The following is a 17760-nucleotide window of genomic DNA, read 5'->3' as shown; positions in this document are numbered from 1 at the left end:
TCAACATATAGCACTCTGTGGTTAGTCAAATAGTCAAAATAATCTAAAAATTTTAATATTTTATTGTCTCATTTTATTTTCACTCAAAAATAGGGTATACTTTTATGGAAACAAGGTCTGGTGGCCCTAAATTGGTGGGCGATCGTGGCTCAAGAGTTGGGAGTTTGCCTTGTAATCGGAAGGTTGCCGGTTTGAGCCCCGGCTTGGACAGTCTCGGTCGTTGTGTCCTTGGGCAAGACACTTCACCCGTTGCCTACTGGTGGTGGTCAGAGGGCCCTGTGGCGCCAGTGTCCGGCAGCCTCGCCTCTGTCAGTGCGCCCCAGGGTGGCTGTGGCTACAATGTAGCTTGCTATCACCAGTGTGCGTGAATATAGCATATAGTTAGGGCTGGACCAGGTGACCCTGAATCCTCCCTTAGTTATGCTGCAATAGACGTAGGCTGCCGGGGGATTCCCATGATGCATTGAGTTTTTCCTTTCCAGTCACCTTTCTCACTCACTATGTATTAATAGACCTCTCTGCATTGAATCATATCTGTTATTAACCTCTGTCTCTCTTCCACAGCATGTCTTTATCCTGTCTTCCTTCTCTCACCCCAACCGGTCGCAGCAGATGGCCGCCCCTCCCTGAGCCTGGTTCTGCCGGAGGTTTCTTTCTGTTAAAAGGGAGTTTTTCCTTCCCACTGTCGCCAAAGTGCTTGCTCATAGGGGGTCATATGATTGTTGGGTTTTTCTCTGTATCTATGAAGCGCCTTGAGGCGACTTTTGTTGTGATTTGGCGCTATATAAATAAAATTGAATTGAATTGAATTGAATTGAATGGGTGGATGACTGGATATGTAAAGTGCTTTGGGGTCCTTAGGGACTAGAAAAGCGCTATATAAATACAGACCATTTAAATTGCAAAATGAAGGGAAATTTTGTGGTTGTGCTGGTTTTAAGTAAAACTAAGGTGTAGCACAGAATTGATTAAGATTTTATACTATGTACTTTAAAAACACTCTTAAATGAGGTGGGGTCATTTTTGACCCTAGAGGACAAAAGGAGTATGGCAAGGAGGACATTAACTGATCATTGCTAATCTGGGAGTTAAAATGGATAGCAGATCTTAAACTTGAAAACCAGGTTAGAGCTGTTGTAAGATCTAGCTTTCTTTATTTGAGACGGTAAGCCAAAATAAAGCCTATTTTATCAAGGCAGCTATTTGAGACCTTGAGGCCTTTGTTACATCTAGGCTGGAACATGCTTTACTGTGGGGTTAGCCATGCGTCCATCAGGCATCTGCAGGTTGTGCAAAATGCTACTGGCACATAAAAAGTCTGAGCACATTACCTCCATTGTAATTTCACTCCACTGTACACTGTACATCCTGTACAATTTAGGAATCTTTTTTAAAGTTCTTGTATTTGTTTTCAAATGTCTTAATGGCATGAGAAAGGATGATCATTAAAATTAAAGGATTGTATTACAGTGTCTGCATATTATCAGCAGATAAGAGTTCCATATTCAGAAGCGTACTGTCCATTGCATGGGTTCCAACCTAAAAATCAAGAACCTTTAGTTCTGATTTGGAGTTCCATACTTTATTTATACTGGACTTGGACTCCACTTGAGTAACTTTACACGATTCACAGTTCAAATTCCTTCTTGGTTACCTTATACTGGGCACTGGTGCTTCACCATATTTAATTGTCAACAATGACCAGTTTCAGGCCAACTTCCTTTTGATGGATTGCCACGCCTGAACAGAAAGTTGGAAGAGCTGGTGGGTGCAGCTGCGTGCCAGATTAAAAATGTTTGCTCTCGTTGATGTCACACAGAGCCAAAGTCTGAAACAGAGTATTTAGAGCAGTCTGATGCATGAGCTACTTGCTATATAGATGTAATAGGGGTTATTTTTACACATGCAAATGAGCAGCAATCAGTGTCTTTACACATTTACATTTACATACAACTTCCCAAAAAGCAAAAGATAACAGTGCTTATTTAAAACAGTTGCCTTGTGGATTCTTCACCTCTGTAGTTATCTGCTGCCTGTGCATAATGAGCAACGGCATGGAAAAGAAAGAAACACAAACATATACATGAATTGTAAACAGAGCTTATTATACTATCATTTGACAGTGAATACATTATCCTTACATACATCCTTATATGGTTGGCTGAACTTTTTTATTCACTACTTTTGGAACCAGACAAGAACCACATCTTAGACCTTGCTGCTTCCACTTCTCATGACTGGACATTAAGGTCAACTGTGATACAGCAGATGTCTTATGTAACAATTATTGGAATGCAAGAAATTGCAACATACTTAGGAGTTAGCTGCTTTACACTCTACAGGCACAGACAAAACGTTGTTACTGAACCACTGACTTATGCAACATTATCAGATGACAACTTGAACAAAGTTGTAGGATATGAATAGAAGCCTGTTGTCATGTTGGTTACACATCCAAAGATAGTATGTAAGGAATTGGAATTATGCAAGGAAATGACCCTATTAATGATCCTTCAGAAGACATAATGCAAGACGTCAGCGATCATACAGTGTCCTATTGCCCAATCAGTTAGAATGAGAAAAGTTTAAAAGACCAACTTAGAATTGTCACGGTCCTGGGTCGGTGACCCAGTGTTCTGTATCTTGAATTATTAATAGTCCGGGATTTCTTTGTTGTTATTTATAGTTTCAAGTTTCTTGGTTTCTGTTCTGTTTTTGTCCCTCCCCTGTGTTCCTGGTGTCATGTCTCTGGTGTCACGGTCCTGGGTCACTGACCCAGTGTTTTGAGTTTGTGTTATTTATTGAACTTTGAGTTTGTCAGTATTTATCATTCCTAGTCTTTTGGTTTCAGTGTTAGTGTTCTTAGTATTCTGGTTTTTGTCTCTGTGTTCCACGGTAGTTCTGTCTCCCCTGTCAGCTGTATCCCCTTGTCAAGTCCGTGTCTATGTGTTATGTTTCCTGTTTTACTTTGTAGCCTGTGTCTCATGTCAGTGTGTCTAATTGGATTTCCCCTGGTCTTGTTGTGTTTGATTACTCTCAGGTGTGCTCTCCTTCTGTGTCCCATTCCCTTGTTATCCCTCCGTGTATTTTAACCCTCTGTTTCTGTCCATCTATGAGTCCTGCATTTGGGTCCTCCATCCTGTCTGCCACACAGCGCACCATGATAAAAATAAATAAAATAGCACAAAGTCCGTAGAGAGTGTATCACAACTATTTGGAAAAAGTACTTAAATTCTTTATTTCTTTAAAGGTACATTTAAAGAAATTAAAAAGTATAAGTCCTGATTCCCAACTTAAAGTCTACAACAAAATGGATTATCTAAAGCAAAAGAGCTCATTGTTTCATTTACACTAAATGGTGCATAACCTTGGCTTTGTTATAGTTTTCCTACAAAGATTACACTTATTTCCTTTTTCTAAAGGCATGTAGTTGGAATCCACATAGTTGTGAGATGGAGGGTTGTGTTCCATGGCTGCTTTCAGTAGGACTATCAACTACCTTGCTTATGTAGACAAGACCCAGTGAGATGTCATCATGAAAATATGGTGTTCTCATCAGTTTCATGCTTTACAGGTGAGGATTAAACATGCCTAGTGTTATCACTGGCAGATTAGTGGATAATCAAAGAACTGAGGTGATATGGGCATAGTTAAATCAAGTGGTTTAATTTATTTTTTCATTATTATTGCTTTTTCAATTTTATGGAGAGACATTGCTTATTAGATTCATGTAATGAGCTCCATGTATTTTGTCATCATTATATCTTTTTGCCCTGGATTCAAATAGCTGTGAAAGAACTTTGGAACCAGTGGAATAACCAGACTTTCAACAGAAGGAGGGCAAAACCTTCTTCAGCTGTGACAAATAGACATACGCAACATACAACCTAAATATGATTGGTATTTGTCGGTGTATGAAGGTAACTGAAGATTATAAAAGGTTACACACCAATTGCATTTGAACAATCTCTCTAAAGTTAGAAACGTCCTTTCTGGGCTCAACTGTTTTAATTCATTATTATTTCAATTCAATTCAATTTTATTTATATAGTGCCAAATCACAACAACAGTCACCTCAAGGTGCTTTATATTGTAAGGTAGACCCTACAATAATGCATACAGAGAAAAAAAAACAACAATCATATGACCCCCTATGAGCAAGCACTTTGGTGACAGTGGGAAGGAAAAACTCCCTTTAAACAGGAAGAAACCTCCAGCAGAACCAGAACCACTGAAAAGGAAATACACAGTGCATCATAGAAATCCCCCAGCAGTCTACACCTATTGCAGCATAACTAAGGGAAGATTCAGGGTAACCTGGTCCAGCCCTAACTTTATGCTTTAGCAAAAAGGAAAGTTTTAAGCCTAATCTTAAAAGTAGAGATAGTGTCTGTCTCCCGAATCCAAACTGGAAGCTGGTTCCATATAAGAGGGGCCTGAAAACTGAAGGCTCTCCCTCCCATACTACTTTTAAACACTCTAGGAACAACAGCTCTCTGACTTTAGACTTGTGGTTCCTAGGGTATTTAAAAGTAGATTGGGGTTCAGAGGCTTCCACCTTTAAGTCCGTCTTATGAGGAACCTGCTCCCAGTTTGGGTTCTGGAGGCAGACACCCTCTCTACTTTTAAGATTAGGCTTGAAACTTTCCTTTTTGATCAAGCATAGGGTTAGGGCTGGATCAAGTGACCCTGAATCCTCCCTTAGTTCTGCTGCAATAGGTCTGGGCTGCTGGGGGTTTCCCTTGATGGACTGTTTCTTGTTCACGTACCCTTTTCCACTCTATTTATGCACCACTTTGCATTTAAGCATTAGTAACAGTCCAAAGAAAAAACGAAGTGCTTGGTCAAAAGGGGTTGTTTGATTGTTGGGGTTTTCTCTGTATTAATCTAGGGTCTCTACTTTACAAATAATACTTCAAATAGCACCTTGAGGAGACTGCTGTTGTGTTTGGTGCTATGCAAATAAAATTTAATTGAATGATCTTTCATTTCAGGGTGGCACAGTGGTTAACACTGTTGCCTCACAGCAAGAATGTCCTGAGTTTGACTCTACCATCTGGTCGGGACCTTTCTGTGTGCAGTTTGCATGTTCTCCCCTGTGTTTGTATGAGTTTGCTCTGGGTACTCCAGCTTCCTCCCACAGTCCAAAGACACGCAATTAGTGGGGTTAGGTTAGTTTGTTATTCTATATTGCCCATAGGTGTAAATGTGAGTGCATATGTTTGTTACCCTGGTGACCTCTCCAGGGTGCACCCTGCCTCTCACCCGATGGCAGCTGCAATAGGCTCCTTAGGCTCATATTATTTAAAACGTACAGCATTTAGCATTCAGCTCTCTGTACTGAAGGTTGCTAAGCAAACAAATCCACAAAAACAAAAGCAGATCACATTTCTTTTTTCTTATTTCAGACATGCACTGAAGAAACTGGAACTGAAGACAGGGGTTTCTTTCCAATTTAAAATAAGGAAGATTCTCAGATCATCCGTCCTTTTCTCCACAGTGTTAGAAACATTGTAATAAAACTTGGATTTTTATTTATTCTTAAGAGCTTGAAAAGAAGGCGACTGGACTTCTTCAGTAAAACATCTTTATTTAAAAAAAAAAAATAAAAAAAAAAAAAGTCCATTCACATTCTTTTCAAGCCTAAAACGACTATGACCTGAATGACTGAGGATTTAACAGGTTACGCTGCCACCACCTTTGTAAAAACCGATCTGGTGTTCAGAGGACAAGAATTTATGAGCAACATTAGCTTTTAAAACAATCTTTATTTGAAATCAAGTGCATCAAGTTATTATTAAAAAATAAATAATATGAACCTTGCCTTTAGTAAGAAATCCACAATTTACAGGTCAGGTGAACAGAACCCTTATTCTGCCTCAGCCCAACAAAACTCTTCCGGTTGTCTCTTCTCCCCCTGCTCAGCTTTTCTTCGTGAGCACTTCTTTGTCCCTCCCCACACAGGTAACAACAACCCTCAGCCCAAAGTGTAGCTTTGTGGACTACATTTTGTCCACTCCTGCCATCACCAGTCACCACAGTGTGATTGGTGTCTCCAAGCGAGATCGAATGTCATCCCCAAAATACAGAACAATTAAATTTGATGCCGTCTTGAAAAGAACTCCACCTGCAGAAAGGCATGACTTAGTACACCCATACAGGTCCTGTAAAACAGTCAAAATCTTTTCGTGATCGTCTTTCTCCTCTGGAAGCCAATATGTAGTCTCTTCTCTGGGCTTGCCTTCTAGATGATCATAGATGAAAAGGGCTTGGTGAAAGATGTCGTACCCTCAAACAGGCCTGCACCTCTTCCACCCACGCGGCAATACCTATACCAGTCTTACCATTGAACCATGGGCATTTCCTCTCCCAAGGAAGCTAAATCAGTCTCTCAGTCACAGGAGCTGAAACAGCAGAATACCCATGGGTGGATGAACCTGGGGAATTCCACCTTACGTGCCTAGCCCCATGACAAGCGGCCGCACCTCCACTAAAGCAATAAAACATAAAACAAATCAGTAAAAAAGATAAATGAAACAGATACACCCTAAGGTACAGTTCTTTACAAAAAGCATGATTAAAATATATCAAACAATTCAGAGTAAAAGACCATAAAACCAGGAGTCAGTCAAGGCCAGTCCATACATGTTTGTAAAATGACAACAAGGGTACAAGACAGCAGCAGTGTGGCACAATCCTGTAATAAAACAGAGGGAAGCAGTCGCCAAAGTCCACCCTACTATATGCCACATAATAACAAACGCAACAGTCCCACTTACTACTCTCTAAAGGGCAATACTAAAATGAGCAGCTTTCCTGAAGAAATCAAACCGCTCTTGGTCACCTTGGATGGGAAAAGAATTCCAAATGCCTCGTGTGGTAATGACGCACAGCTGTTTCTTATAAGGCCTCCAATTATCAACTGGGAAGGTGTGGATGTTAGCGCTGCATTCATGGACATCACGTAAAATCCTAACTAAATCTACTTCACTACATCTCCAAAAGTTGATTCTGTTCATCTGGACGTAGCGTTTTGTGGGAGAAACGTTTCGTCGTCACGTTTTCGCTATGTCCAGATGAACAGAATCAACTTTTGGAGATTTACTTACCTGGATGATTGAGCATGCATCAAGACTACTTCACTACAGTAACACTGGATGCAGATGAGCCGTCCTAGCTCCCCCAAGCGACGAAGATATGAGTGTTTCAGGAGATGATGAAAAATAGTTTTCATAAGCCCACTAGGCTCATGATTGTAATAAAAAGATTTGTATAAGAGACTGAACATATATATAAATGTGTACATTAAAATACATGTATATGTGATCTTAATATAACAATGTCTGAATACATTAAAATACTGTATATAATATACTATATATAGTATTTTTATTGTCGCAAAATATGTATTTGAAAGAAGAATGTACATGAAAGAATTAATTTGGGCTTGCACGGCCATTCACGTGCAGCTGTAGCGTGCTGAGATACACCTGGGAACACCTTTGTTCTCTTGTGTTTAATTAGAAGCCAAAAAACAAATAACGGAAAAACGTCTCGAGGAGTTGGGGGGAGGACGCAAACAAATCAAAATCAGGTGGACTTCTTTTTATTCTTACTTTCTCGATAGGGTTTGCACTGACTTTTTACACCTGAGCGGAAGATAAAAAACATTTTAAAAAGTCAAACCGATAACAAATGAGTTGCATCTAAAGTGAAGAAAAAATAATAATAACCCGATTACTGTAAAGCAAGAGAAAAATTCAAAATAGTTTCCAAGTGTCCTCGGGTATCGAAAACTAATCCGGAGCGCAAAACCTTATTTCGCGTTTCAACAGAAAGCGAGAAATGCCACAGGTGCAGCCTTCCCAAAGGTGGAAACCACGCCCACGATGCGCTATTGAGACAAGTTTATTTAAACGTTTGACAGGAAACATCACAAATTATTTAAGACTAATTGTTCACTGACAAAATCATCAGGGTACATGAGCACAGTGTTCAGATCCGTAAAGCTCTTTCCCCCCCCCCCCAATTATGTATTGCATCTCTGCAGGCGTTAAAAACTGTTTATTTTTTCAGCCTGGTTACTTAAGACAAGAAAACACAAATCAAAGATTAAGAAAGGAAAACAAAACAAAACACACACACACACTCTTACACTCCTACACAGGTGGGAAACAGCTGTTTTACATTTCTCATGTATTCCAAACCATGCAAATGTTCACAGAGGTGAAGGGCATCTATCACCTTTTATGGAATAAAAGCACTTTTAATGGAAGTGATGACAACAATTAGCAAATTAATTACTTGTGCTTATAAAAGCATGTTTTATAAATCTTCATCAAATCAAGTCCAAATCCTGAGAAATTTGCGTCATAAGGCAGAGGGGGTATATATTCAATGGAAAAACCTCAGATCGACACTCTTGGCCTCTGCAGCTGAGATCAAGCACTGTTTAATTAGAGGCGCTCTCCTTTGTCAAAATAGTACACATACGCATTCAAAATCACCAAAGCAAATTTGAGTGCCTTTATCAATATTGGCATTTTGGTTAGTTTATTCTAAAGCACATTTTAGAAATATATATAGATATATATAGTTGCTTGAAGTGTTAGTGAGTTTGTGTCCTCTCATTTGTTCTCATTGAAATGAAGATAAAAATAAAACCTGTATTATACAATTGTGCTGGTATGAGTTTTTGGTATTGCAGCCCAATTATGAACAGCTGAACTATTTCTGGGCCAATACCTGATTCATAATAATATACAATTTACATACTGTGTGAAGCCTGCACTCAGAAGGGTAGTGTTCATACCTAAAAGGACCATCATTTTTGGAGTACTGTATTGAATTTGAGAGAATACTGCAGGAAAGAAATGGTATCTGTGAATACAAGGGCTAATGGTCAAACAATTAACAATGCTGCTAAATGGAAGTGAGAGGCTCAAGGCAAAAAAACAAGGATGCAAGTCATTTTTTAGGACTTAAAGAATAACAGGAGAGGCAAGTCAGCGAAGGTCACTCTCCTCATCCTGTATGGTTTTCTTGATACGGAGAAGCATGGTGGTGAGCCACTGGTCCAACCGAGAAATGGTGTCAAATTCCTTCACCTGAGAAAGTAAGTATTAACACTTTTAATCCAGTTGCTATTAAACAATACTAAAATGAAGTATTTTTTTTCCAACTGCATAAATGTACCTGTTGAGGCTTCAACAGTTTGGATTAAGAAAGCAATCTTTCAGATACAGACATCTGAAAAGTTTTCACAGCGTTTCACTTGTTCCACAATTCATCTAGTTTCAGCCCTACTGCAAATGGATTCAATTCATTTTCACCTCCAATTCTATACAAAACAGCCCATAATAACAAAGAGGGGAAAAACAAAAAAAACAAAACAAAAACAAAACTAAGTAGAGCTACCACTCCTCAGAAAAGAACAAAATAGCCCATCTGGAATTTGTCAAAATCCACTGAAGGATTCTCAGATCTCAAGAAATTAAGCAAAGAATGTGAATACTTATGAACATGTTCCATATTTGTTTTGCTTTTATTTTTAATGCATTTAAAAGAATTTTAATGAAACTTTTTCCCCACTTTGTCATTTTGGGAGATTTGTGTGTAGAATTTAAGTAAAAATTAATTTAATACATTTTGAAAAAAAATAAAAAGGCTTAAAAAAGGTAAGCTCTGTAAATATATTTCAGATGTCTGTACAAGAAAGAAGAAACTGACACAGCAACTATTTACTGTCAGAGGACTGTTCTAATAACACCTGATTTGATCACTATGTAGTGATATTGTAAGGTACTGATGCAAATCGATATTTCAGTCATGGGACACATACAGAAAAATCTGACCTACTATTCTCATTTCCATCGCTATAATATTACTGCTGGACTCCAGTAGATTTTTTGGGGGAAATGGCTTCAATGAATACACAAACCACTCATTATGCAATCCAATTTCAACAGTTTGGATCACAAAATCATGAACAGCAAAGCCTACACAATCTGTTGTCCACCATCTCAAGGTGGCATGTCTTTCAACCTGGAAACGGAAGCTACAGTCTGCAAACTCTTTCACTGAACTGGTGTCAAGGTAGAATTACAAAAAACAAGAAATAAAAGACAGAAGTAAATTCTACATTTTTGCTACTTCCTCTATTCTGCTAAAAAAGCAACTGTTTACTCACTGCATCAGTATAGGCATCCACATTCTGCTCTTCCCAGGCATCTAGAAGTTTCTAATTTAGGAAAAAGGAAAAACAAACAAACAGACAAAATAAAAAAAATTAAATTAAAAAAAAAAGAATCAACCCACTTGAAAACACTTTTCAAGCACAGACACGGCTTACTTTACTTACTCAACCCAGATGACTAAAAACAAGATTAAACTGAATTTAACCAAACCAAATAGGTTTCAATTAAATTTCAAGGTTATGGTCCAGTTATGTTTTCAACATTAGCATGTATATTAAACCCAGGTCAATCACATGTGATTAACACGAGTTTAATAGAGAGAAAGAGAACGGGAAAACAAAAACAAGCACAATAGTGGAAATAGATGGAAAACAGTCTCTTATGTTAAATGGCACTCCAAGTCTTCATGATTACTGGATGTGTCTGGATGAGCGATTTAGTCCCAAAATTACCTTCAACAGCTTGCACTCTCTCGAGTCTGAAAAGGCGGGAAACATTTCTTCATACTTCTGCACAGCAAGCTGGGAAAAGGCAGGGAGATTATTAAAATCAAAGGCTTGCATTACAGTGTCTGCATATTATCAGCAGATAAGAGCTGTATGTAATGGCTTACTTTTGCATTAAGATGGTCTACGCAAAAGTGACAAAGCGCAGCTTTGAAAAAGTGATCCTTGGCACTGTATTTCAGGAGCGTACTGTCCATTGCATGGGTTCCAACCTAAAAATAAATGAATAAATCAAAAAGCACAATTTATCTTTACTCTCCAACTAAAGCTCCCGGAGGGATAAAACCTTGAAATAAAAGCTGCTGGGTGGCATTAACTCACCTGTTCGTAGATCTCAATAGCTTTTTGGTACTGCTCCAGCTGAGCTGCATAGGTTGCTACTTTCAGAAGGCACTTGTTTGCTGAACTTTAAAAGGAAAAATCCAGCAATATGTCAGACCACACATTAACTGAAATCGAGGGTCCTAAATTGAAAAGTAACGCTACAGCTGTAAAACAAGCCATAATATTAATGTATCAGAAATTTTAGATAGCACCTCATGTGCTCATTTGCAGTTCCACACTTTAATTCTTTGACTCTATTAGAATAGCTTCACATGATTCATAGTTCATTCTTAATTATCTTATACTGGGCACTAGTGCTTTTTTAAAATCATCTACAATGAGCAGTTTTAGACCAACTTCCTTTTGATGGATTGCCACTCCTGAACAGACAGTTTGACGAACGGGTGGGTGGATGGAGCTGTGTGTCAAATATGACCAGATTAAAAATGCTCTTGTTGTTTGCTCTTGTTGACGTCACACAGAGCCAAATATTAGAAAAAAACTAAAGTCTGAAACAGAGTATTTAGAGCAGTCTGATGCATGAGCTACTTGCTATATGAAAGTAATAGCGAATTTTAGTACAGATGCACATGAGCAGCCAGCATAGTGTCTTTACACATTTACATTCTTTACTTCCCCAAAGGCAAAAGATAACAGTGCTTATTTAAAATAGTTACCTGGTGGATTCTTCACCTCTGTAGTAATCTGCTGCCTGTTCATAATGAGCAATGGCCTGGAAAAGAAATTACACAAACATATACATGAATTGTAAACAGAGCTTATTATACTGCTGTTTGACAATTAATAAAAAGTAAACATAATAAGGATTTAAATAAAAGGCAAGAAGAAACAGTTTTTAACCCAACCTTGTCAACGTCCACAAGCTCCGTTTCATATATTTCAGCAATGCTGATATGGTGTTTGGCTGCAATGGTGAAACGCCCCTAAAATATGATTTTTTTTTTTTTTTTTTTTGAAAAAAAAAAAAAAAAAAAAAAAAAAGACAGTGAGAGAAAGCGAGAAATATGAGCTACACTTTATGTTTTGCATCTGATTTCCTTAAAAATGCTCTTTAGAAATTAAACTGAAAAGAAACTCACCATATCCGTGTAAATCTCAATAGCTCGGTTTAGGCAGTTAATTGCCTCTGTTGAGAAATATATTCAAACAATTATTTTCAGAAAAAGTTTACAATTATTCAGTAAACCAATGTTAGCAAAAAAAACCCCAAAAATATATACTACATAATAAAATACAACAAAATTCAACAAATTAGAAGCTATATAAAAGGTTCAAGGTGTGAGTAAATATAGAAGGACCCCACTGTAAAATGAAATTTTTTATTTGGACTCTTCTCCAGTGTATTTGTTCACATTCCCAATTAATAACTATAATATACAGGTTCATTACAAGACCGATATACTTTAGTTTGTGGCCTTTACTAGGATCAATCAGGATGCCCTTAGTGGTCTTTGTTGAGTACCACAGAAAACATTTAGGGGTTGTGTTTGTCAGATCCTTATCCATCACCCAATACTATCAGGAAGTTGTCCGATTCTGCCAAAATTCATTCTACCCAATGACAACAATCCCACACAGGAACAAGATGGGCTATGAAATGTGTACTATGATGCAGGACCGAAACGATTCATCGGGTAATTCGAGTAACTTGATTGAAAGGAAAAAAAAAAAAATCCTTAGTACAAATTCAACAATTTCAACGCCTCATTTAATGTACAGCTCTATTCGTCACCATGTAAATGTGAACACGAGTGTCTCACCCACATTTGCGACTAAAAACAGACCTGCAATACAAATGTATTTAGGGGCAGAGTGAATATGAAATTGAACACTAAACCTACGCAGTCCCCAGTTTTATGACAAAAAGACTGACAACACAACAGCAGCACTGATGCTAGCACAGTTTAACGTGGAGCCGGACTCTGTTCACACACTGCGGAAAAAAAAAAAGAAAAAAAAAGAGGCAGCATCATTACAGAGATGATGAGCGCTCAGGTGGAGTCAAAGAAAATGTGTTTCTAGTATCCAAAACAGAAGCACTGTTCCAGTAATCGACATTAAAACCTTTACTGGAAAATGTCTGGAAAGAGTCCTTAATGAGAGCACCTGATTAATAAACTGTGACATGAAGAAAAGCAAACTTTGTAGCTGCTCCATCCACTGCCGTTTGTTTTACATGGTGAAAAATCTGCAGAAACAGGGAGAGTCTAAACAGGGGAATGGGGTGTACTAGACCATATTTATTTCATGGCTTTTGTAACATTTTTCAGACTTAAAGTGAAATAATATACAATACTGTGTTAATGAAACTGCATTAATAGTTAAAAATAAACTTTTTTCATTAAACTCTTAGCCACTGCCCTGTGGGTTGTTAGATAGGACACTGAATTATTATTATTGATTAATGTCTGCACTTTCATAACGCCTTGTTTTCAGCAGTACAAAACTTTGCATCAAAGCACAAGGAAAACTTTAGAATGCAGATATTTAAGTCTCATTAAAAAGGCTTACAGACAAACTCACTGCACTACTCACAACTATGAAGTATCGTACGTCAAGTTTTAATGCCACATGATGGCACTCTTTTAATATCTCTAAATCATAACAGATAAAATGAAATAATGAGATTACAATTAACTTTAAAAAAAACAAACAAACAAGAAAATTTGTTTACTCCAATTCTTTTCCGCTTTTCTTTTATTGATGCAGAGCTTATGTGCAGCTGTCATGTGATAAATAAACAGCAGCTAGATGGGTGCTCATTAAATACTTAAATCAAATTAGGATTTATCAAAATTATCATTCTCCTGACATGATTACTAACTTATCTGCGGCCAGTCCTGCAGGTTTGTCAGGTGAAGCAGCTTAAGCTCAATGAGTAATATCATAATAATCAGACACCTCAGTTTATAAAAAGACACGTGGAGCAGAAGGAAAGAAACCTCAACAGTACTGAAGTACTCAAAGAGTACCTGAAACAGGGTCAACGCATGCTCTCATTAATCAGGAATTTGACTGTTTATAGCATTTGTATGAAGTTAAAGATTTAATAAAGTAAATAAAAGATTTAATAACAATTTTAAACCACTTTCACTTTTATTGCTGAAAGCTTTTATATGAAAAGATGTAAAACTTACAAGTGTACTTAATCGATATTATATACCCCAAAGTGATGTAACGTTTACCTTGTGGATCTGCTTTTTTGAAGGCATTTCCAGCATCTATGAAGTTGGTTGCTGCATCATGTTTGCTCTGCATCTGCAGGTGAAGGTGAGCAGCTTGGGAGAATGCATTTCCTGCAGCTATTAAGAAGATAAATTGTTGCATTTTAAAATCACTGAAAAAAAAGAAAGAGGCATTCAATACATTTGTTGTGTTGAAATGCGACAATCATCTTACCACACCAATTCTTGGCCATTTTGTACATGTTAGCTGCCCTCACCAACATGTCACAGGCTTCTTCCAGCTTTGAGGAGCCACTGTGTGACAAAACATGTTTTTTCTCTTAATAAGACACCCATGATATAAACACTTTACTCAGTAAAATCCCTTTGGAAAGATGTATAATAAGCAGATTTTTTTTTTGTTTAGTATACTTACATGCAAAATTTTAGCACCATAATAAGAACATTTTAAAAGCAATGGGATAAAACTTTATTAATTTTATTATTATTTTTTCCTCATTACTTCAAATGTGCAGAAGACTGCCTTGTGAAATTTTCAGGGCTGACAAACATATTTAAGCTCAGTTTCAAAACAGCGACCAAATCAATTTTGAAATCCACTCTCACACCCAAGTCTCACAATCTAAAGCCAAAATCTAATTTTTGCCCATAAGGATCATGGGATATGTTATAATTTAAATAGTACAATTGCACCAACTGAATGCCTATGACATAGAAGAAGAGGAGCAAGGATTGGCATGCGAAATATTTGATCTACTTTTTTTTTTGGTTTTTTTATAAGTCACTGGTCGAAACAAGTTATAGCGGTCCTTTTCCCAGCCGGCACTCACTGATTTTTCATTCAGTGTGCAATCCTTTAAACTTTAAGTTACTATTTAATACTGAGTAAAGGTTTGTAAAACCGTATACAAGTACAAATATAAAAGTGTTGACTTTGCTTGTGATTTCAGTCCCATTATCCACACACAACTATCTTGACAATTAAATTTTCGCCACAAACCTCTCGCGGATTGTACAGCCTCATACATAACACGTAGCCTTTAACCTTGCACGTGAGCTCCTGCTACAATAATTTTAAAAAAAAATCCAACCTGAAAAATTAACCTGCATTTAGGTTGTTATATGCAAAGCCGGTTGTCCAGGTTAGTGAGAGCTAGTCTTACAGGAACATTCGCTACATCACAAGTGCGCTTTCTTCTTTTGCTGTAAACAAATGTGAATGACACGTGATTTGGACAGAGTGGCCTTCCGAAAATTGCCCAACAGACGGCGCTATAGGGGAAGCGCTGCCTTTACAATTAAGTGAAATTATCTTGAATTGTTAAACAATTCAGCTTTGGATTCAACTGAAGCTATTTCTAGCATGAAAGCTGCCTTAAAGCAGAGTCTAAAATAAGCAACTACCGACTATTTCGAGCTATCTTTCACACTAAACGCTTTCCAGATATACGACGAGCCGAGATAAGCTAGATATGCTAAACGACAGCCTCGAAAATAACCGCATAACACTAACTACAACTTATAAAAGCAACCGACAATTATTTAAAATCGTTTTGTCCTGGCTTTTAACCCTTGTGGTCAGCTTCCAACCTTCCGCATAGCTGTCTCCTTTAGCCAAACGTTAACGTTAGCTAGCTGACAGACTCACCCAAACAACGCTCCAAAAAATGACTGAGACGATTTCATTTTCTTTTCAGCCTCGGCCATCAAAGCATTTGCTTCCTTTTCTTTTCCGCTGTTATCCATTTTCAGGCAATCGGTATGTTTCTGAGAGAGAACGAATAAATGTAAAAGTCAACAAACTCGCTAACCACTGCTAGTGGCTGCAGGCTTGCCTTGTCACATCACCAGCCGCAAAGTAACCGTCACCTCTGTCACGTGACACCGGAGCATCGACGCACTACTGTTTCTGCTGCTGGTGCATTCAAGTACTCTTTTGCTATCCAGTATACTAGTCATATCTGGTAACCGTTAAAAGTTAAATCAAAAAAGTTACATTTTAATCTTCGTATGGTTTTAGTGTAGTTATTGACTTTGTTTCAGTGAACTGAGCTGTCCTTTTTCTAACTTTGCTAATAAGTCATTCTAATTTTGTATTTAAACTTTTACGTGTCTTTGTGATTCGAGTCTATTTTTGTAGGGAGTTGTAGTTTTTGTGTCCGATATGGAACTCTTTGTACTTGATGTGTTTCTTTTTACAGTCATTATTGCTTCTGGTTTTTGTTTGTTTGTTTGTTTGTTTTTACCAATAGTGGTTCTGGAATATCTGTTTATTGTCTGGTATGAGCTGGTATGAAAATCTAGAACTGGATTATCCCATAGTCTATCCAGCTAACCAGCTAACAACTACTTCTAGTATTTCTAATCACCAGTAATGTAAAGGAGAACACATCACAGCTGTACAGAGACTGCTGTAAAGTTAAGTGGTGTCATAACAGTAAATTTCTATTCATAAAACACAACCCTAAAAATGTATTAAATAGCCTCCTTCATTTTCTCTTTTGACTATAACTCAAACATACAGTATGAATACAAAATATGCATATGTAATCACAAATAGTTACATCCACAAGCTATAATATCAAGCACAATGGTTCTTGGTTTGTGATCAGCCTAAGAATAAATCGATGGATGGATAGTCAGTTCATTAGAACTGCATGTAACGTTACATGTTAATGGGTATTAACACAGTAAAGTGTTAAAGTGATATCACGTGGTACTTCTCATAGTTTGCATATACCACTGATTTCTTAAATATGTTTTTAAAAATTTTAACAAAGAACAATCAAACAGTTCAACGTACACAAAGCAACACCACCCTCTTCCCCCCACAAACACACATCCACACCCACACACCTGACAGTTTTACTACACAGCAAGACAATCAAGGCTTATTTAGAAAAATAAACAAATACATGAATAAAAAGAAACATAATTATAATGGTGGTAATGAGTAATTAAGTAAAACAAGGAAAAATAAAAACAGTTAACTATTCCCCACAAATTCAAGTGCACTGCATGCATGTCTTTTCAGTGTAATCAGTCAGCAACTGCCATCAAGTTGTAACAGAGTTGAGGTTATTTTCCAAGTCTAGGGGCATACAATCTGAAAAGAAGTGACCACACACTCAGGAATAACTCTTCATTTCCTTTTATTTTCCTTCATTTCCATGCAAAATGGATGTTAAAAATAGTGATAGTTGTGATTTTATTTGTAGCAGCTTCTGACAAATCCTCCTGACATAATTACTCATGTGATTTGTGTCTTTTTGTGTTTTTGAAATTATTTTTGGCTCTGTTTAGCAGTGCTCAAACAATATTATTGATATGGACCATATAGAAACGTTTGCACATTATAATGCTGAACAGCATACTTCAGGGTCACCACATTGTCCAGGTGAGCAAACCTGATTATGTTTGTAACATTCAGCAGGTGTTGGCAGAACACTAAACATTGTTTGGAAAGTTAACACGGTCCAATATGGCCTATCGCTTTTCAGTATAACTGCAGTATCCTATATGTATATA

The 17760-nt window shown here is 37.4% G+C and overlaps 1 protein-coding gene across 1 annotated transcript; it reads right to left on the bottom strand.

The window, feature by feature from the left end:
* Positions 1 to 8020: 8020 nt before the first annotated feature.
* napab (N-ethylmaleimide-sensitive factor attachment protein, alpha b) lies at positions 8021 to 16130 on the bottom strand. Its single transcript, XM_005936779.3, has 11 exons — positions 15881 to 16130; positions 14447 to 14526; positions 14233 to 14349; positions 12127 to 12173; positions 11893 to 11970; positions 11704 to 11759; positions 11024 to 11108; positions 10810 to 10914; positions 10649 to 10717; positions 10190 to 10240; positions 8021 to 9107 (listed from the first exon to the last, which is right to left on the bottom strand). Exons 1-11 carry the CDS (start codon positions 15976 to 15978, stop codon positions 9006 to 9008), a joined length of 888 nt encoding a protein of 295 aa, XP_005936841.1. The 5' UTR covers positions 15979 to 16130; the 3' UTR covers positions 8021 to 9005.
* Between the last annotated feature and the right edge of the window lie 1630 nt (positions 16131 to 17760).

The sequence above is a fragment of the Haplochromis burtoni genome, unplaced genomic scaffold (genome assembly GCF_018398535.1).
Source record: "Haplochromis burtoni strain Fernald_Lab_line unplaced genomic scaffold, NCSU_Asbu1 Contig_36, whole genome shotgun sequence".
Lineage (NCBI taxonomy): Eukaryota > Metazoa > Chordata > Actinopteri > Cichliformes > Cichlidae > Haplochromis > Haplochromis burtoni.
Note: the sequence above shows the minus strand (reverse complement) of the source record. Positions and strands in the feature narration are given on the sequence as shown.

What these genes read in the sequence shown, in the direction of transcription:
- napab (XM_005936779.3), bottom strand. Translation starts at nt 15,978, where the DNA reads ATGGATAACAGCGGAAAAGAAAAGGAAGCAAATGCTTTGATGGCCGAG. An exon ending in CAAAAAAGCAGATCCACAAG is followed by an intron (nt 12,174 to 14,232) that starts GTAAACGTTACA and finishes ATTTCTCAACAG; the next exon opens with AGGCAATTAACTGCCTAAAC. An exon ending in TAGACCATCTTAATGCAAAA is followed by an intron (nt 10,718 to 10,809) that starts GTAAGCCATTAC and finishes GCCTTTTCCCAG; the next exon opens with CTTGCTGTGCAGAAGTATGA.